Source organism: Calonectris borealis, chromosome 2 (genome assembly GCF_964195595.1).
Source record: "Calonectris borealis chromosome 2, bCalBor7.hap1.2, whole genome shotgun sequence".
NCBI lineage: Eukaryota > Metazoa > Chordata > Aves > Procellariiformes > Procellariidae > Calonectris > Calonectris borealis.
Window position 1 is genome coordinate 72231786 of NC_134313.1, and position 21910 is coordinate 72253695.

The 21910-nt window shown below is 37.0% G+C and overlaps 1 protein-coding gene across 5 annotated transcripts in view; it reads left to right on the top strand.

Moving 5' to 3' along the window:
* LPCAT1 (lysophosphatidylcholine acyltransferase 1) overlaps positions 1–21910 on the top strand; it is a 64887-nt gene that overhangs the window by 36450 nt on the left and 6527 nt on the right. For all 5 annotated transcript variants that reach the window (XR_012672422.1, XM_075142319.1, XM_075142317.1 and 2 more), the window contains exons 10-12: positions 10091–10216; positions 17140–17293; positions 18193–18291. Coding sequence is in view for 4 of the 5 variants with exons in the window: in XM_075142319.1 (XP_074998420.1) it covers positions 10091–10216; positions 17140–17293; positions 18193–18291 (379 nt within the window). In the remaining variant the exon portion in view is untranslated. The remainder of the gene's footprint in view (positions 1–10090; positions 10217–17139; positions 17294–18192; positions 18292–21910) is intronic.

Sequence of the window (21910 nt, forward strand, 5' to 3'; positions counted from 1 at the left end):
CTTCCTTTTGTTTCTCCTTCCCACCTCTGAAGAATTAGGCATTTGGGGTAACAGAAGTGGGATGCAGATCTAAAAGGAAGACTCTCAGAATGGGGGATAGCAAATATGGCTTGCTTTGAGATGAAGAAAGGGCTGCAGATGCTGTGTTGATGTGAAAGGAAAATAAATGTGTTTGGATATCAAAGTTCTGAAGTTAAAATGCAGATGGGAATAAACCAGAATTCTGACTCCTGGATACTGTGGATTACTGCAGACCACTTAAAATAATATCAGCGTAGCCAAAATTTATTTACTTCTGACCACTTCCAGGTGCTTACTTCTAGTGGCAGTTCTCCAGACTCTCCCAGTTCATTCATGTGGCTTTTGGTGTAGGAGATAGCAGCTCAGATGCTGTCAATCTGTTCTGGAGCTGTAGCAGTTGCAACTCTAGCACCTCAGGTGCTATTTGGTGCTAGCATGGCACCCTGCATTGCTGAATAAAAGACAGTATTACTGCTTCATCTAGATTTGTCTCCTTTTCTTGACGATTGAATCGGTGACAGTGTACCATTTTGGTGTCAAAAGGTCATTTCAGGATCTGTTTAGGTGTCTGCTTTCCTCTTCCTCCACATTATATTTTTCTGGAAGAAGAGTCTAATCCTACTGGATATTTCGTAGCAGCAGAGGTGGCAGTCCCAGATAATAATGCATTTGTGAGTCTAGAACCAGTGTTGCAGCAAAACCTGGTGTCTTACCCCTGATTTCAAGGGGAACTGATAGAACTTGCTGAATGCAACAATAGATATTATTTTCACTCCTCAAATCTGTTTGCCTTCATCAGAATCTTGTCTGGTGAACAGCTTCTGTTAAGTGTTGAACAGAGCACTCGACAGGGTATTTTATTCTTATGGTGCTTCTACTCATTGACTCTATGGACAATTTTTGGTTTAGCCTTATTTGTTTAGATTTTCTGTGAGCAGCCACAGATACGAGTGATGGGGGTCTCTAGATAGTTCCTGTTCACTTATATATAAATTGAGTATTTGACAAAGGAGATGCTGTCATTCACAGAGGTTTGCTTCGTTAAGACATTAGTTCCTTGCAGGACAGGTGAATTTACTTGCCCAAAAAGTGAAATCCAAAATGAGCCTGGCCTTTTGGCTTTCTGTTTCAGGCCAGGGACTTCAGGTTCCCTCAGGCAGCCATACCAATAACAAAGGAAATGCCATTTTTTAACTGTAGTAGCACTCTACATGTCTTTATCATATTCTTTCTCATTCAGGATGACAAAGATTGTATACTTTTGAAGATGCATTCAAGTGTTAACCCACCATTTGTATCATTCATCTTTTCTGCTGCCATATACCATCCATTTGAGTATGAATACACTGGTTTGTTTTGCCTGGATCGTGTTGGGGATGACCATTTCACTGATGTGAACGTTGTGACCAGAAATACTCAGTCTGGATTACTGTACTGCAAGCACCCTTTCTTCCTGCTTTTCAGGACCTCATTTCACAGACTTTTTTCTAAACTAAACCTAGTTTATGTTTTAATTAATTCAAATGTAATATGAGCTGATCTCTTCTTGATTGATGGTGTTTCAGTATTTGTGCACTGATCTATCACCAAACTCCACAAGAATCCAGGTGATACATTTCCATTTTTTAAAGGACACTCTGTCATGGTAGAAAATGAATTTAAGGCTCACAGCTTCTACAGACCTTTCAGTTGAGCCTGTGGCTATTTGCTTCCTGCAATGCTAACTTGTAATGATATCTTTCATTGGAGGATTCCTCATCAGGAGGATGAGCAAGATCCAAGCCTTAGTGGTTGATCGCTTTACAGCATCTATAAAAATCCAAAGTTTCTTTCTAAAAGCGTTTCTTAATCTCACCTATGCAATTATCAGTATTTTAATGTCTGTGATCTTCAATCTTTTTTCTCATTGATAGATATATATTGGCCCAATAGCATTGGGCCAAAAACCAGAATCATGTGCAGTCTTGTTACAGCCACTAAGCTCACAGTTTCTTCTATTTTGAGGATTATCTCTGTAATCAGAACTGGAATTACTTATGCAGGATAGCCACTGCTGCTGAATAGTTACTCCATGCTTGTCTTCCTTTGGATCGTTTTCTTATTCTGCACAAAAGGTATGTGTGGATTAGATTAATCTACCGTTTAAAGTACGGACCACTACTTACTCCCTATCAATATGCTTTGCATTTGATTTTCTCATACAACCTATTGTATTTGAGTGAGTCTGTCTGTCTTTGGTCTTTCTGGCCTTGTTCTGACTGCGACTGTTTAGTCGATACTCATCTCATCCACAACACGCTATCAGGATGTGTGTTTAGAGTCACTTTCAAATCACTGAAAATGTTGAGTGCTTTTAAATATGGCAAGAGTCCATGCAGGTTCTCTCTTTAAAATAAATCAATAAAATTCGGTGATATCTTGAGTTTTAATTCCCTTTGTGTGTTCTTTATTGCTCTAATACAGTTCTGATACCACCATGCTAGTAAGCCATGCCATGTAGATACATATTATATTGGCTCACTTTTGTAAGTATTACTTACAATTGCAAAATCATCTCTTTGGTCTTCATGTGCCTGAGCTGATATCACCTTACATTGATGGTAGTCAACATGGATTATTTTGATCTGTTAATTTATTAATTTCAGCACCTACTGTTTCTTCTATATATTTTCTAGTTGAGTGTCAAGCTTTCTGTTACGTCTTTTTTTTTTTTTTAATGTCTTCGAAGTATTAACTCATGATTTACTGGAACTACAGCAGTGTTGTAAGATTGTCGGTGTGTAGACTTGAGGCTTCAATCCCAGCTCTTCTAGAATTATTAGGAACAAATCATCTGACCTTGCCATCACAAGTATTTACTTCTAAAAATTTCTCAGTGATAAAGAAAACATCTCTACCACTGTTAAAGCATTGGAAACTACTTCATTTTATTCGTAAGGTATTGTTTCCTAATGTAAAGTATTTATTGCATATAACGGCTTTTTTGCCTTTTGGCAATTTTACTATCCTTAGCTCATTATGCTACTATTGTCCTAAGTTATGTCACTGTTTATATTTTTTTCTTATGCATTAAAAACAGTCTTATGCTTCTTAGCTGCATCAATTGCAACTTTTTCTCTGTGTTTTCATATCGTATTTTTCTGCATCATAGATTCTAATTTACTGATACCCATTTAAAGTTCATTTGTTTTGTGGTTTCTTTGGGTTTTTTTCTTTAAAAAAAAAATAGTTGTCTCTTTTCATTGTGTGATTGTAGCCGTTTGCCTGTTGAGTAGATTCTTGAACATCTAATTTTCATTAGCACTTTTCTGGAAGTTATCTGATAATTGTAAAGTAATGAAAGTACTGTTTGGATATAGAAATACTGCTTTAAAAAAAAGGTATGTAACTCTTCCACTCCCACTTTGCAAAACAAAATTTGTTAGTTTGTTACCTTACTATCCGTTGGGGCTCAAATATATTTAAAAGGAGTATGTCAGTAGCTCAGCTTCTAGTTAGTTGCGTGTACTTAGCACTATTCATTTTGTATACAAATAAGCCAATGGAAGTGCAGGCAGCTAATTGTGAAAATCTGCACTGCAGATTTTTGTGCGAGTTTAGAGTAACCTCACCCATAATTACAGATGTAAACTGCTTAGATAATTATACGCAGACCAGTTGGACACTTATTAACATATAAACACAATTTGTTTTGCTTTAGTTTGTTAGTTTCTCTTACAGAGAATATGATTTAGATGGTACAATTTGGAAAAAAATGCAAGTTAAAATATTGCAACTTTGTTAATTTTTTTTATGCATATGGCAGATGTTTAGACTGAAACCTGATGGAAACCTTTCCCCCTTTGTTTTTCAAAACTGTAAGCACCTCGGAACTGAAGTTCTGTTAGCATTCCTGATTTGAGCATTTCATTTTTCTGATCTTTCTGGTGTTAGAACTCAGCATTATAACTACATACACGACACTAGCCAGGAATTTTGAAGTTTCTTTTGTAGCGAGCCCAGAAGGGTAGACTTCCTGTAGAAATACCAAAATGTCATAGTCTGGTTTGCATTTTTCCAATAACTTTGTTTTTCTTCCCCACTTACACAATTGTTTAAAGACATGTTTTTATATTTACAGTAGATGCTCAAATCAATTAAAGTGCAGTGTGTTAGACATGGAACTCGAAAACATCTATCTTCCTTATGTTTCCTCAGTCAAGTCCTTGCCAGGATCACTTTCCCTTTGTTGGAGCATGTCGTTAAAGCAGTAACTCTTGTTAGCTTGACATACGAGGATTACGTTTTTGCTTTTGAGGAAAGAATCCTTTTTTCCAGCATGCTGGTGAAGGCAAAAGATATTACAGAGTCTTCTGTGTCCATTTCACCTTTTCTCATTTTCTACATAGTCAAAATGAGATTTTTTTTTTTTTTCTTGCAGGCTTTGACAGTATCAGAATGTGATCTCTGCCACTGTATGTGATACGGTAATGCTAGTTGCTGAAGAATAGCCTTGAGGATATGGGTTTACAGTAGCTTACTGGTCTATCTCATAGCTATTTGTTGTATTTTCAGTGGCCAATTAAATCTAACTTTTGAAAAACTGCTGTGCTTTGTGCCTATGCTGTCTGAAGCTTTATATGTGATACTGCAGAAGCACTGGTTGGATGCTCAGCATTCAACTTTGAAATTCAAGACTTCTTTTTGTCATTTTTATACCATCAAAGGCATGAGGATCAGTGTAAGTGGAATTACTGAAGTGCTGGAGTTAACAAGCATCCATTTGTTTAGGTTTCAGGCTATATACAAAAGTGGAGATGAGAACTACATTGGGCACTGTTTATTTCTGTGAATGCTGTAAGTGTGGCAATTAGGCAAACGTAGTTACTGAGGGTTAACTCTGTGCAGCTTCTTGCTAAGTTTATTTTCTCAAGGAATAAATTTTTTTTTTAAAGGTAAGTAATATTTTTGCAACAGTCTGGTTTGAACTAGATTTTTGAATGCTGACAACATGAAGAGAACCTGCTTCGTTTTTCACCCCTTGAAGATTTGTGATGTACAAGCCTACAAGACCAACAATTACAGGACCCATTTTCTTAACACAAGGGATAAATGCAGCTGTTAGCAGCTGCTTCTTCTACAGATTAAACCACGATGAGATACTCTATTCTGAACTCCAGACTCTTGTGACTGGACCTTCATTTGCTTGGAGAATGTCACAAAGTAGGAGTAGTCCAAGGAGAGAAAAGGGGTTGTCAGCCCTGGCCTTCCAAAACTAAACAGGTGAAAGCTCTTCAGCTTGGGAAAGAAAGAAAGAAAAAGGAGGAAAAAAAAAAAGAAAGGGGAAAATAAGTGCGGAGGGTTGTTTTGAAGGTCAGTAACATCATGAGTGATCTGGAAAAGCATAGTAAGGGAGGTCGGTTACTTTCCACAGCAGAAGAGATAGAAAGCACTCAACAGTAGATCAGCTGAAAATAAATGGAAATACTCTTTAAAACATGTACAAAATTGTGGCATTCACTACCAGATGAATAAAATTAATTCATCAGAGCTGAGATACACTGTGAAAAATTTGGTCTATCAATGATTCTAAAACACAGTGGTACAAATAGTTTCTGGTTCAGGAAGTTCCTGCACAGATGACGACTAGAAGCTGGGATTATTTGTCCACCATGTTTTGTATGTCTTTTTCCTAAATATCTGATAGTGAAGTAAAATACCAAATTTGATATCCTTTTAATGTTTTCGGCATGCTATAAAGATGATAGCTGATTTAAAGGGTTTTTTTTGAGCAGCCTGTGGAATATTTTCTAGATTAGTTCACAGTTCTGCTTATTAACAATGTAAAACATTTTGAAAATGTTTTTTGTTGAAGCATAGATTCAGAATGTCACAATATTGCCTGTACTATGTTCTTTTACTTTGCATAATATTACAGCAGTCACATTCTGTTTTATGTTCAGAATTCTGCACGCGTAGTGGATTGGTATGCAGAAAATGAGAAAGTTGATAATTTATTTTTATATTATGACTGCACAAGTGTTAGACATAGGGGGCTGTTTGGTGTGAGAAGTCAGGATATAAGAAGTACAACTGTTGTGTGTAACAGATTGGGTTTGCAGGAAGGCTTTTGGGTTTTGTTTGGTTTTATTTTTTTGAAGTGACTTGCTGACTTTGGAATTTCATGTAGTGTGATATCATGAAAGGTAAATAGGCAGCATTTCAGGGAAGGTAGGGAGCGAAAAAGTCTCAAGGTATGTCAAGCCAGACATGCACGTCTGGCCATATAAAATTGTTGAACATTAAAAAGGCCAGGCTCGGGTTAACTGGCTGTGAAAGCAGAGTTAGTATGAAGAAAAGAGGGGAAAAAAAAATTGCTTCCAAATGAAGATATGAGAAAAGCTGTTATATTCCTAATTTATTAAAAACATTGGGTTGCACTTGCCATTTGCATCTCAAATCTCAAATTGAAATGATCTTTTTTTTCCTAGTAGTTGAATTGAAGTAGAGAAAGATTGCCCTGGAGATAAATTGAAATAGTCTGGTAACTTGTTCTGTAGAAAATCGTGTGAGTTGCAGTTGCACCCAGGCTTTACAGTGAGCTCTAGTATGCCAGTCTTTATTTTAAGAAATTGAAAAATTCACGAGTCTTAGCACAAATAATGAACTTTATATGTTCCCCAGCTTCAGTTTCTTCAACATTCTGAGCTGAAATTAGCAGTGTTAAACTGCTAGCCCTATACAGCTTGTGCTTTATCTTCTGAACTCAAGAGCCCCTTGAACTCTAATTTATCTGGCCTTGGTTAATCCTATGACCGAACTTTACCGTGACCAAAAGTTGTTTCTTCCCCTTTTTTACTTCTGATCTTTGTAATTCTGAAAGTCTGATGTTTATATAAACACACTGTTTCAGTTCATTTTGCTTTTTTTTGGAAGTCCAAAGGCTGGAAAATTGCCAACAGGTGAGCAAGAGAAGATGCTTTTATCCTTCTCAATCCTATTTTGTGTATATGTTGACACTGGGCATACATGCAGGCATTAATTGTGGGAATTTTCCTGTACTGATAGCACTATAAGTCTGGCCCAAATACCACTCCTTCTGTAAGGGGTGCACACAGCTATAAAAAGATGCAGGTTGTGTTTTCCCCTTATGGTTTGGCTGAGTCTGAGATGATCCCTGCTTTTGTTTGGAATTTGTTCTGTACTGTAAGTTAGGGATTGGTTGGTCGTCGTTTTTTGTTTAGTTGGTTTTTTAATTCCTCTTTGGCTAGGGTCCTTCAACGTGTTCGGGGACCATTATTTAGGAGAACTTGTTTAAATCTGGCATCAGTTCTGGGATGGCAGTCAGTCAGGCTTCTACCCTCCCCCCGGGTTGAGTGGCCTGATCTTTCTTAGTCATCTTTCTTTTGATGTGTTTGAAAAACTTTTAGCTTTTAGTTTTAACAAGTTATTGTTTCTTGTTTTGGCTTGCCGACTTATGGTTATGTTTTAACTTGTCTGTCTTCTCTGTTTCCCTTGAGAGAACATGTTTGGTTTTTTTAAAAAAAAAGTCTTTTTATTCTAATTGCCACCTTTAATCAGTTGCCGAGTTATACTGGCTTTTTTTTTTTGTCCTTTCAGAATCTTTCTTGATAAGTGTCTTGTAACTTCACCTGATTCCCTAATACGGTGTGTTGTTTTGTACCACAAATGAACACTTTACCCTTTCAGTTTCTTCTTTTAACTTATTTTTAACCAGCTTCCCCTTTTCTGTGTAGTTGCCCTATGCTTCAGAAGATCACCCATAAGTTCCTGTATTTCTGTTGTGTGCTATACCTGCTGTTGCCTTAAGATCTGATGAAATTTGGTGTAATGTGCCTGGCTGGGTAAGACCTTTGGTTATTACCACATTCTTTTATGTAAGCCACTTCGGATAGCACTGCTTATAGTGTGTCCTTGCTGCCCTAGGTGTTCAGCTATTTCACTGACAGTTGACAGGGAAGTTTATAAGGATGATCTAATGCGCACACAGTACAAAAGAAGGGAATAGGAAGTAATCTAAACTAGCAGGATAGACTCTCCTCCTTTCATCCACCCCTTTTTCTTCTTCCAAGGAAAATTCATTTTGTATTGTATAATACCAATTATTTCATATGGTATAATACAATGCTATATTGAATACCATATAATATAAGTATTGACAAGACCTGCAATACCTCATCTCTAAGTCAGGTGGAATTTGGAAATGGATTTAAATCCCCACAGCATGAGTTCTTCATCTGGATTTTACACAACATTCATTACTATGTTAACCATAAGTCTATGGGATGAAATATGGTATCACAAGAACCTCTCATCCATTCCATTAAGGTGGTTTACTGATTTGCAAATACTACTAGGGCACTCTTCGTAGGAGGAGTAGAGTGATGAAACAGGAACAGATCAAGAAGTGAAAAATTTGGAGGAACTGAATTTAATTGCTTAGGATCACCCATATAAGGCAATCTAGCCTTCAACAGTCTGCAGGATTTTAAGATGCCTTTTCTATGTACCTGTATCTTTTTGGTTTAGTTGGCTTTTTCCTTTTGTTTCTTCCTGCTTGTTGTTTCTTCTTGCAAGGAGGCTGTTCATCCAAAATCACCACCCTGTATGTCCTTGTTTTATTCATAAGTAGTTATGAATAATACCTATTTTTTAACATATTTGGTACTTTTGAGCTTGAATATCTGTTAGTAAGGTGTTCTTCCTGAATATTTGATTTTCTCAGCCTTAGAGAGAAGAGAGAAACCCTGATCAGTAGCTTTAATGCTAAGTGCATGTCTTACTAATGTATTAGAATTCCTGAAGTTTGACAATTAATTGGTGGATAAAAAAGAACTGGCTTATGTTATTTACATTGGCATTCTAAGGCCTTGTAACGAGATTCTGGGGAAGAGGCTACTTAACAGAAATTAAGTGGTTATAGCATGAGAGGTAACTGCCATTGATCTGCCATTACAGATCAAACTGTCTATAATAAAGTGTAGAATTGAATGCAGAGTTTTCATCAAAGCGAAAATGACTGTGGCACGCCTCAGGGTTTTGTATCAGTCTTGCCATTACTGTATATTAACTTAACAGATGGAAAAGGTTGTTAGTTGTAAGGTAGAAAAATCTGTAGATGCAAAGGATGAAGGTAAGTCAAGAAAAAAATTTTGTGAAGACTTCATCAAACTAGAAAAGGCTGCACGAAGGAGATAACGTTCTGTACTAATATAAGTAAAATCAAGTATAATGGAAAACATGGCAGATGAGTAACTCATATGCAGTAGTGTTTGCTTTCTAAATTGCGTCTTATGTTTTGTACACTGAATTCTTAAAGGCCACTTCCAAACTGAAGTGTCTTTCTCTCAACTTTGGCACAGCAAATGCAGTGCAACTACAATATCAGGATTTCCTTGAAGTATCTTTTGGTGCTGCTATTACTACAGAGCATCAAGTTAGAAGTAAAGCAAAAATGAATACTTAATTGTTTGGCGTATAAAAACTTGGGAGTATTTTTTCTTCTACCTTTCTTATGGCATACACTTAAAAATAACTTGTACTTGCTTAGAGTTTAACTCTACATGCTTTTATACTTTATGTTCTGGCCATTCTTTATAGAGAAATGTTGCCTGTTGTATAATTTTAATATTACCTGAAGGTAATAGTTGTTCTGCTTAGGTGATTATTGATTTATTAATATGCTAGGGTAATCATAATAATATAAATCTTTAACATAATTATTAATAAATATGTTTTTGTTCTAAATTAATAATTTTTAAACCCTTGTTATTCACTTCTATGAAAAGAATTCATTCTGTTCTAAGGAATTTGAAAGTCTATGTGCTGCCTAATTTCTCCCTTGTGTGCTTTTATATTTTCATGTACTTGTAAAGTCAAAATAGATGTTATGCAATGGGTAGAGTACCGTATTTCATTCTTTGTATGTGAACTTTATTTTATGGGCAAGTAGTTCTTCAGAATAGAGAGCATAATTGTTACAGGATTTTTTGCTATTAAAAAAAAATGATGATTCTGCTCAGTTTTCTTAGATTATCTTGCTTACTTGTGTTTCTTTGGTTTATTCAAGGGCGTTGGGAGTTTCAGTGACAGACTATACATTTGAAGACTGTCAACTAGCTTTGGCTGAAGGACAACTTCGTCTGCCTTCAGACACATGTCTTCTAGAGTTTGCAAAGCTTGTGAGAAGCCTTGGGTAAGCATATACAATATTTATATGTAAGGTGCATTATTATTATATATCTATATTTATATAGTTTTCCCTTCATATAACAATATTGCATTTATGAATATATATGGAATGTTGTCGTATTACAATTGGGGAAACACTAATATAAAATTAAACCAATAGTGTTCTCCACTTGCATGCAGCACCCCTAGATCCTAATGAGTAGAGTAGGTTGTAAAATTCATATTTTCACAGTCTGACAAGTGAGCAGAATGTGTCTGAAGTGTTCATTCATGAACAAAACTAGAACAAAACATGACCCTGAAGAGGGTCAGGAATACTGTGGGATTCCTAATGTTTGATACAGTTAAGAGTCAATTGCCCTTTCCTGTGACATCTATGAAGGGAGAACAGTGCTGCCACAGCAGTTTTGTGACTGAGTTAACGTGTGAGGGCAGAGGGGTCACCCTTTCCCAAGAAGCACAAAGAAGTGATTGATCTTTTGAGTAGGTTACTGCTAGATGGACTTTCTAATGAAACTGTAGCAGTGTGGCTTCTCTCTTCTCACAGCTTCAGTTCCCTCTGGCTTTACGTTTCAGGAAAGCTTCAGCAAACAGTGAAAAAATTCACATAAACCAAATAGTAGAACTTGTTGCTGCTGTTTTCCAATTTTTCTCCTGTTTCTCCTCTCATCCTATTGAACAACCACAAACTAAATTTACAGCCTCATCATATTAACTGCTTTAATATATAAACACCCTTTTTCCATTTTTTTGTCTCCTCACCTGAAAACGTAGAGCAAAGTTTCATGTTTCCATTCTGTACTTTATTTCCTTTCACTGATTTTTCCTTCATCTTCCAGCTTGTGTACATAAATGAAAAAAAGAAAGAGAAGGATCTATTGGAGAATAAGGAATGTAGGACAGCATACATTATGCATTCAGATGACAAGCATATATTAATTCATTGTCGGGACCTCCATCTGAAAAGACATCCAGTAGGATAGGAGAGACTTCTAAGGGGAAACTAAGATTCTTGCTTTGTTCCAAAGGCTCTGAATTTACAGTACTAAGAAAAAAAGCAACCAAAAAAAAAAAAAACCAAACAAACAAAAAAAAAAACAAACAACCCAAAAAACCACCCATGTCTCATATTATGCAGTTGATAATCCTGGGATTCAGTCTAATCCTCTTGTTAAATTGTTTGGCTTCTGTGTGCTCAATTTAAAGCTGTTCTTTCAAATTATGCTTTTCTGGGTTTTTGGTTTAGTCTCTAAAACAATTATGTGCATATTTGAGTGAGGTTCCCCACAACCCAAAAGTTCTCTGTCTGGTTTGAGCAATTGTACATTGGTGAAATACTATCCTGTCTTGATTTGATATGTGCCAGTAAGGCGGCTATTACGATGGTATTTTTCTGGCACAATTGGATGAAGATTGTAAGTTGACTTCATCTCTAATGCACGTTTGATGGCGATGCAGTCATTTTGCTGTTTATTCAAAGGTTTTGAGGCCATGGAGGCATTAAGATCATCCAGTCACATCCCAAAAAAACTGGAACAGTAAATTTTATCTAATAGATTTTGCATCCAGTCTTAATACTTGTTTTTGAGCAGTAACATACCTTCAAGGTAACATCCAGTTTTAAATGGAAGATTTTTATAGTAAGGCAAATCCAGACTTCTTTTTGGTTTAGATTCTTTGAAATCAAGTTATACCTCAGTTTGCTACACTGGAGGGTTATTTCTGTTCACATTGTGTATCCACAGGATTTATTAACATTGTAAAATTTGCTTAGTCTGTGTTCAGCTGGATGGGATCCAATCCAGAAGCCATGCAGCCACAGCAGCCAGTTCTCATGCTTCATCTAATGAAGAGCTTGAGCTCCGTTAACCCAGCTATACAGCTGCCAGGTCACTGCTGGCTGAAACTCAGCTGCCTCGTACTGAACTCTGTGGTAAAATGACTGCTGTATCAGTGAGATCAATTGATCATAGTCTCATCTTCTCAAATTCTGTCTTCATTAGTCCTCAAGCAGTTATGCTTCTGTTGAGCCTGATAATCTATGTCTGACCAATGAGCTGATAACTGAGCTGTATGCAATCTTTATTGTAGCTTTCATAGATTATAAATCCTCTGCTTCATTTGATGATTTATTCCACAATTAATTACCCCACTCTTTAAAGTGATTCTCTATTTGTACTTTGACTGGATCTATTACCATGTTTTAGACATCGAAGCTTGTTTGGATTTTGTAACTTATTAAAGACCTCTTCGGATATCTTCCCCTTCAGAAAGTGTTAATACAGTATAATTAAGTCTCATCTCCACCTTTTTATGAGATAGTTTTTATGAGCTGCTTTAGGGTAGTTGCCTGCAAAGAGATCCTTAAGTTCTGATTTGAATTGATTTGTTCCTATTGTTTCAAACTTTAGGCGTTCACTTTGCCCATGAACTAGGAGGAACTTCTAGCCTTAATTGTTGTTCCCCTTTCTTATGGAGGGGCTTTTAGGCCATCAGTAGCTCCTTAGAGAATTCCCAGTTTTCAGTCAAATGATTTTCTGATTTTTTTTTAGTTGTGATTATTCTCAGTTTTAAGTGTTTTATTCTCTGAAAATTAGAAATAGCTCTCCTCTCTTCAAAAAAAAAAAAAAAAAAAAGCCAAATGTAGCACATATTGCAATCCAAAGTAGAAATTTTTTAGTGAATGTGTTCTGCTTGCTGTTAGATGAGGTCTTGATGTAACCTGAAATTTTGCTCAAGTAATTCTAGCGGTCCAGGTCTTTTGCATCTTTTTGAGGAAAGGGGAAAAAAAAAAAAAAAAGAAAAAAAAAGTATTGATAGCCTCATCAAACTTTGAGCCAGATTAAGGATCATCTGTTTGCTTATTCCGTGTTAGATTTTTTTTTTTGAACTGATCTCTTTTCTTGTCTCTTGCTTTCTGTCTACCCTTCAATTTGTTAACATTCAGTACTCTACTGCATTAAAGTAGAATGCTACTGCATTAGAGTAGAATGCTACTGCATTATTTACTGAATTGCTTCCTGTTGTTTTTTTTTTCCCAGATCTTTCACTTTTAAAACTCCAGGTGTGATTTGGAATATCTAGCAAGGGTGGATGTGTCTCACATCCTTCTGTTTTAATCACCGTTTTCTACTTCTGATTTTTCTTATTCATTTGAAGTCTTATTGGCAAATACTCTTTAAAAATTAGAAAAAATAGATGAAAAATCTTAATTTTTTTTTCTTTTTGGAGGCTAGGCAAGCACTGATACTTGTACAAGATGGCACATTTTCTCTTCCAGTATGGTAGTTGGCTTCCACTTTGTGCATCAAAAAGCAGTAAGTATAGAAAGTACAGGAAGAGCATAATATGGTATCATGGTGAATGTGCGTTTTATTGTTGGTATACTTGTGGCACAAGACCCTTTGGTTTGGCAGGTTCTTGATTTGGTGTACGCATTTACTACACAGACTCTGAGGTTCTTTGTACTTTTCACTGAAGACAGTATGGCTTTGCTGATTATGTCCACTTCTTTTAAAAGGTATGGTTTGCACCAAATCATCTTTTTCACATCAGATTTCAGAAAAAATCTCCTGTTCTTGCCTTCTGGATTTCTTAGCTTTCTCAATAGGATTACTCTTAGTCGGTAATTTTTACCTTTAACAATGGGTATCAATTTATTTTGGAATTCTTTTTGGATCCTTAACTATCTCCTTTGCTTTCCTGAGCCTGAGTATTACTGGTGTCTTGTACCCATGTGATGGGTACTAGTGATGTCTGCCCTGGAAGAATGTTTGCCAACCTTAGCAAGCCTGCAAGGTTTACCTCCTTACACACTCCCTGGCCCTGGTGAAATTCAATGTTAGTAAACCTACTTGTGTTGAACCAATTCTGCTGTCTCTTAAAAGCCATAGTATTTTGGTAAGAATGACCTGAATTAAACAGCAGTTCCATTTTGACCACTACTCTCCAATATTACCTCATCCAGTTAGCCACAAGGATCCTACTAGGCAATGCCCCTATAGGCTCGTAAGATCTGCAAGGAGGAGATAATTACCTCATAGGGTTAACATAGCAAATACCAACCATGATAGACCCTGCCATGTGGATCAAGACAGGGTATTCCAGAGTATTCAGAAGGTCAGTTTTGCAGCTGTTCAGTATCCTTTCTCCATTATGACAAGAAGTTGCACAGAAGCACATCAGCAGACATAAAAATGAATGTATTGTGCTTTTCTGGCTTAGGGCTTGTTTCTCTGAGCTTGCAGTTCATGGTAGCTAGCTACAAGAGCCAGCTGTTCTTATGCAACTTCCGGCTTTGTGAGACACTAGAAGTTTTTTGGCGGGTTCCCAGCATGCAAGAAAGGAGTTTGTTTTCAAATAGTCAAATGCAGCTAAAACTAGCTTTAAGGAGGTAAGACATCTCACTTGCTAAAAATAGTGGTAATTATGCTGAAAATATCCTACCTTCAGGGATCTGGTTTTCCTCATGAAGTCTGCTGTGAAGGATTTAATGTTCAGAGCTGTTAATCTTGAAAAATGTCCTTTCCGTCTTCAGGGACTCAGGAATGACTTTTTGTTCTCTTTAGTGTGCACTGGCCTAAAAAGTGAAGCAAAACACCACAACAGCAAATAATGTTATGTATCGCAAAGCCTAGATCCTGCATGGAAGCCATTAGGCAAACAAGCATGATTTCATGAGCAAAGACATCCACTCTTGGCTTTCTAGCTTTTACAGCCTCCATTGGGATAAAAGTAACAATTTTAAAGGAATTGAGACATTCAAACCATTTCACATTGGTTCAGAACCTATTGTGGGATTTGGAACACTTGGATTCAAAGAACTTCAGCATGGTCTTCCACACATCAATTACTTTCTGATTCTGAAAGGGCTAGAGGTAATGAGCCCACCTTGGATTACCAGAAGTACAATGCAGTCATACTCAAGCTGAAGCAGTAAGTTTGCCTCACTGACCCACATACTCTTTTTGAGATTGGCTCACATCTCTCTCTATATTTACAAAACCCAAACCATAAGATGTTTGTAAGATTTGTGGTAAGCCATGCTACTTTCCGTACAAGGTTTTGCCTTCAAACTTCTTAGCTTTTTGGACTTATTTGACTGGTGAAGAGGAGATCTCGCAAGTCTCGAATACTACTCACCAAACGAGTACTCCCTCAGTTCTAGAAGGTGAATTTTGAGTCAATTCATTGCAAATCAAATCTCTTTGATTTAGAGACAGATGTTAGACTGCATATTCTGTGTCAGTGGGGGCTTATCTCAAGGGAGGATTCAGATGCCAGCTGTCCTCATCCTACAGTTAAAATCCATTTCGGCTACTACAGTAGGGATGTATTATCTGTGGACACTTCTTATGTGTAATCCTGCATGTGAGGAACTGAGTTCCCTGTGCATCTCAAATCCTCCATGGATTCTTTTGTTCCTGCTACTTTTCTACTTGATCATGGAAAATGAATGTTTGCAGAGGAATGTTTCACTGCTCTTTTTATACTGTCTAGGACCAAAACTTAAGATAGGTGCTTTAATGCCAGGACAGAGAACATATGAATGTTCTGTAGGGGCAATGGGTCTCTGGAAGAATTCTTGCATGTTTAGGTCTTATAATTCAGAAATACAGCGCTTGGCATTGTTTAATTAGTACGTTTTTGGTAACTCAGTTTAGGTAATGTCAGACAGCATAGTAGTTGTGTTTTTATTTAAAAGCAATGATTTTAGGAGGGGTCATTTCAGCAAGCAATCAAGGTCTGGAGCTGACGTATGAGATAATCTTCCTACCAGAAACGCTCTTTATATTTTTTCAGAAGCTCCTGAGAATGCTGATATTAAGTATTTTATTCATTCTTGTCACTGAGCAGAAGCTGCTGAGGAGTCCCAGCTGCAGTCTGGGAACAATTCTGGTGTGAGCTTTTGAGTTCTGTAAATAACTGCTTTTCCTTGTCTGCCATAGCAAAACAGGCAACTGCAGAAGAATATTGTAGAAGACTTTATTGGCTTCTTTTGTCTTTGGACTGGAAAGTTCGGATGCCCACGTTACCCTAAATCAGTTCAGAGGAAACCTGCTGATCAAGATTTGGTTGATGTTGTATTAGGGAGGCAATTTACTTTTCCCCACATACCTGCAGCACCATTTATTATATTCATAGTAAGACTTTTTTTCACAAAGCAGTAACAGGAAGCTTGACTTAGCAAAAAAAAAAAAAAAAAAAAAGAAAAAGAAAACAAACAAACAAAACCCAACAACCATGCAGTAGATATTTGCATAAATATAAAGCTGTTCATTCATCAGTCAAAATCTGGTTTTGCAATTGGAAGGACTGAGGGAGTTTCTGTAGCTGTATTAACTGCTATAACTTTGTTTGGGTCACCTCGTGATGGTGTCCAACTCTGGACTGAATGTGAAAAATGAGGACTGACAAACAGGATTAACAGTATAATCACTATTATGTAATCCCTGATTTCTTTTAGGCAAGATGCATCAGGTCTTTCCTGTTTGGTGACATTAGTAAATTTGGAAACGTAATTGGTTTATGTTACTGTCCTATAATACAGCCATATTCAGGTGGCCTAAATCCTACCTAGTTCTCCATGCCTGCTATTTATTAGCCAGTTCTAGACTGTGTTCTAGACTTGTTAATGTTGAACTGCTTACACATACGGTTTATAATCAAGGTAGAATAAAGGACACAAGTTTATGACCAGCCTTCCTAAGCCCTTGCAGTAATTTCTAATACAGTTCAAGAACTAATGGGAGCCTTAAAATTACAGGAATACATTATTTTATAATAAAGTTGCTTAGTAATTCTGATTCCAGATTTTGTAATGCTTTACACCATTATCATCATCCATTGCTTCATTTGGTATATTGAAATTTGTATTTTTAAAACTGGGTTTTTTTTTAAAATGTGCAAAAATAATATGCTTTCTAGGCTGAAGCCAGAAACACTTGAAGATGATCTTGATAAATATGCTGCAAGTGCCATGAAAATGAAAAAAGAAAAGGTTGATCTTAAAGAATTTTCAGCATACTTGGAATTTCCAGTTTCTCACACATTAGAAAGTATGTTTGGGCTTTTTGATGAGGTAAGAAACAACATCATGTTTAAAATTTGTACTACTTTTGATAGACTGCGCTTTAGCCTAATTCTGTTCCAGTTGAATTCACTGAGGTCTGATTTGGGCCAGTGCTAAGTGCTTTTGAGCACTTCACCACAGTATTTGCCTACTGCATTTCCCTTTCAGCAAGGTAAGAGCACCTGTCATCACATAAATAAAGCATTAATTCAGGTAGAAGTTAAAAGGAGTATCAGTTGGACAAAACTGATTTTCTTTCTAGATGCAAAATATGAAGAGGAAGAAAGATGGGTTCAGGCTAAGCCTCTGCTGCTTGTTGCAACTGAATGCAATGCCTATTAGCTGATATTTCACTTACCTTGTAAATAAATCATTTGTTCTTTTAGGATGCCTGAAACCTGAAGGACCTAGGAACTTGGCAAATGAGCCAGTTTTTCATTCCTCTGGCAATTGGTCAGAATGGGGAAATGACTATTATCTTTGTCTGGACGAGGTGCTTTTTGTACCAGGAGGTGGATATGTCCACAGTGTTCTCTCTTAGACCGAAGAGCAGATGTCATGTATTCAGGGCTTAAATTAGGCTACCTTGCCCTCTGGTTCTCCAGTTTTAATTTCAACCTGGTAATTCAGATGGTTTAACGTAAAAATCTTAAATATGCAGTGAAGGGTGACAATAGCAGCACTGTCTTCCAAGAATCTTTGAATTATGACTTCTGACTGAGACTCTGAAAAGGGCCTGCAGAGCTTTGATGACCCATGTTCTTGCCCTGACGTAATTCCATTTCAGTGAGACTTTTTTTGCAGTGGCATATGTAATGATCTTTCTGAATATTCTTTAGCAACTGTTAGTTATTTATGAAAGTTCTCAGACAAATTGCAGTATTTTGAGGTGAGGTTTTCCTTCACAGAATGAAGATGGCATAATTGACATTCGGGAATTTGTCATTGCTCTGTCAGTTGTTTGTAAGCCATCCAAAACTCTGGAAACAATTCAGTTGGCATTTCAGGTAAGCAGCATTTTCTTCCTCTATGTAGTTTACTTGTTTTTGGAAAATCTTAATACTGCCATTAGACTTACAGAAGCTTGTTTCACATGCCCTTTAATACTTAATTACATTTTAAAGTAATGTTAACGGAAAGTTAGATTAAGAGGTCATGTTCAGAGGAAATGCACTGCAAATTTAAGTTGTGTAAATTTATGGAAGTTTGCAGTTTGAAATTGTTCTCTGTGGATCTCTGGTAGAATCCTTTTCAGCACATTGAGTCGCAAACCTGAAGTCCTTTGTATTGATTCTTCTAAACTAAAAGGCTAATGAGTTCTGCTTACTACTTTTATAATGTTTCAATTGAATCTTATTTTTTAAGTTAATAAAAAACTTTAAAATTTTTCCTATATGTTAATAGACATTAATTTTTTTAATCTCCCTTTATCTTCTTGATAAGAAGTCTTACCATGTTTCTGTGTTGGTCCTGCAGTTTCTGCCCAGACTTTATGCTTCCCAGAAGTGCTTCTGGTCTTGTTCTAGCCTCAGTGGTTTGTTGTAGCGTCAGCATAGATGGTTAATGCAGGCTTTTTGGGAGAGTGACAGCAGCAATACTTAATGTTTGCCATTCCAGTGGGTTTCTCCAACACCTTCATTTATTACTTTTTAATTAATTTCTTTAATATTGCTATTTCAACACGCACACTCTGCTGCATCCTGCATCATCTTTTCCCTTTGCCTTGAACTCACATGGTCTGTAGTGTTACTGAAACTGAAGAGTGCTAACTCTTGATGCTGTCTTCACTAGTGAATGCATAGAGTTGAGAACATTCAATTGCACGGTACTACATGGCAGCTTTATTTTCTGAGTAGTTGTTTTCAGGTTCTTCAGCATACCTGTATTATTCTCTTAACTGTGTTTTGCTAAAGAAATGAGGCTTCTGTTTAGTGTTCACATCTATCATTCTTACCCTTTGGGGAGTATCAAACAAATTTGGCAAAGGAGGAAGGAACAAAAATACTTAGTTTCTACAAATACTGGGGGAAATCTACCTCTGATAGCTGCTATTACTGCTACTTCTGAGGGAAAAGCAGAAAGGTCTCTGCACTTACTTATTCCATTTGATCTATATAATGGCATGAGAAATGGTCAGGTGATGTTTGGTCAGCTCTGTGTCTTCATACTAAAATGAACAAGCTTAAAGTAAACTTAGAGGTGGCTTTTGGGCAGTATTTCAGTGAGATTTAGCTGTCATTGGTGCATAATGTGCAATATACTTTTACCATTTTAGAGGAAGAAAAGCTCAGATTGGGCTGTTATTTTCTCATTGGAAGCACCTAAATTTAAGTTAATAGAACTGTTTCTTAGAAAATTTCTGTTCTTCACTATCTGCTCTATTCTTCAACTCGTAATAAATAATTTTGAGTTCCCTGATTAATTGCAAAATATTAAATTAACTGTAGAACTGCAAAGAAGTTCTGTGCGTGTATTAAGAAGGGGAAGCATTCAGCAAGGGGAAGCAGGTATGGCTCATTTTATCCTGCTAGTGATGATTGGAAGGGCTAAAAAAAGTCTCGAGCTGAGGAAGTTTTGCTAACAGTATTCTAGAAAAAAGGGAAGGAGAACCTTTTTTTTTTTTTTTAATCCTTTCTTCCCCCCTGTCCAGGGTTCGTGTGCAGTAAGATATTCACACAACTCATTGGGAGCCATTGAAGGATCTAGCCAGTTCATGAATGTGTGACTTTGAACAGGTGCTGTCCTCTGCCATGTGCTACTTTTTGCAAAGCACTTTGTCATTTGTTTTCAGGGATAAAGTGCAACATTTCATGTAGCTGAACAAGTTTTCAAAGTGGAAGTGTTTAGAATATGGCTGAAGAACTTGACAAATAGGAGTTACTGAGCCACCAGAGTTCTAAAGCAGTGGGCAATTAAAAGTGAAGGGGGGATTATTGCAATCGAGTCTAAGAGCAGCACTCCGGTGTAAGTGCTACGCATCCTCCCTTCCTAATTGCTAAGGAAACTAAAGGGTGTTGTAAATCTTGTCAATATGTTGCTTGTGAGCCTTACTATCAAGTATCACCTTCTGACTACTTGATCTGTGAAAATATAGTGGGTTTTATTAAACAAGTGTCTTGTCCTTGCCCCTACTCCTTGTGAAACATGTGCAGCTAGGTGCTAGGGAGGAAAAGGCAAGATTCCTGATTTGAGCAGGAATGTTGTCTTCCACGGAACGTCAATTTTTTTTATTCCACTGATTTTTTTTTATTCCATTGAGGTGTGCTGTCTCGTGACAGCAACTTCTGCTTGTGTGAAAAATACATCCTTTTGCCTGTTTTGTTCAATCTCATCAGTTCCCACCTTCTCAGTGATGTTTCCAAAATAGCATTTTTTTACATGGTTCAATATTTGCACTGTTGTGCTTGAAAATGAGACAAGGATATTTCAAAAACTCTTCTGTCTCAATTTCCATTGCACAGTCAAATTGAGTTATTTTAGAAAGTTTAATGAAGCTGTATTTGTTACAGATGTTTTGAAATGCTTAGGTCCTTTTTTCAGGGGAAAACACTGTACATATGCAAAGATAGAATGAGACTATGAACAATTATTTTTAGTTATCAATCTGCTGTCAGTAGTAAAGCTAACTCTTTCTGTGAGGAAACTCTTTGCTTCAGGACTTAAGAATATGCAAATTATTATTTTCTAGAATAAGTATTTGTAGAAAATTACAGGCCCATCACTGTATGGGGTAGGATTCTCCTGATTAATACAACGCCATTTAGACGTAGGCGTTTTATGCAAACTGGCTGGTCAAAGGAATCTTGACTTTTACATCTGACCAAGTGGAAACGGTATCTGCTTTAGGCTGACCTAAATACATCTCCTGATTCCACACACTCTCTTGGAGTTTGGACATGTAGCTCAATGGACTAAAAAGTATTCTCGGTTACGTATCTGCAAAACATGTTAGAGTTTGTCCTGGTTTCAGCTGGGATAGAGTTAATTTTCTTCCTAGTACCTGGTATAGTGCTGTGTTTTGGATTTACTATAAGAATAATGTTAATAACATACTGATGTTTTTAGTTGTTGCTAAGTAGTGCTCACGCTAAGTCAAAGACTTTTCCGCTTCTCATGCTCAACTGACTGAGAAGGCTGGAGATGCACAAGAAGCTGGGAGGGGACACAGCCAGGACAGTGACCCAAACTGGCCAAAGGGATATTCCATACCATATGATGTCATGCTCAGTATATAAACCAGGGGAAAGCTGGCCAGGGGGCCGCTGCTCAGGGACTGGCTGGGCATCGGTCGGCGGGTGGTGAGCAATTCATCGTGCATCGCTTGTTTTGTATATTCTTCTATCATTATTATTATTATTTTCCCTTCCTTTTCTGTCCTATTAAACTGTCTTTATCTCAACCCACGAATCTTCCTTTTTTTTTCGCCAATTCTCTCACCCATCCCACTGCAGGGGGAGAAGTAAGCGAACAGCTGTGTGGTGTTTAGCTGCCTGCCGGATTAAACGATGACATTAAACAGTGTTGTCTCTGAATATCACTGAAATTCCAGTGGTTAGGCATGTAAACATAGGGTTTTTTTCTGAATATAGCAACCTTTACTTTCTAAGTGTACACAGGTGAACTAAT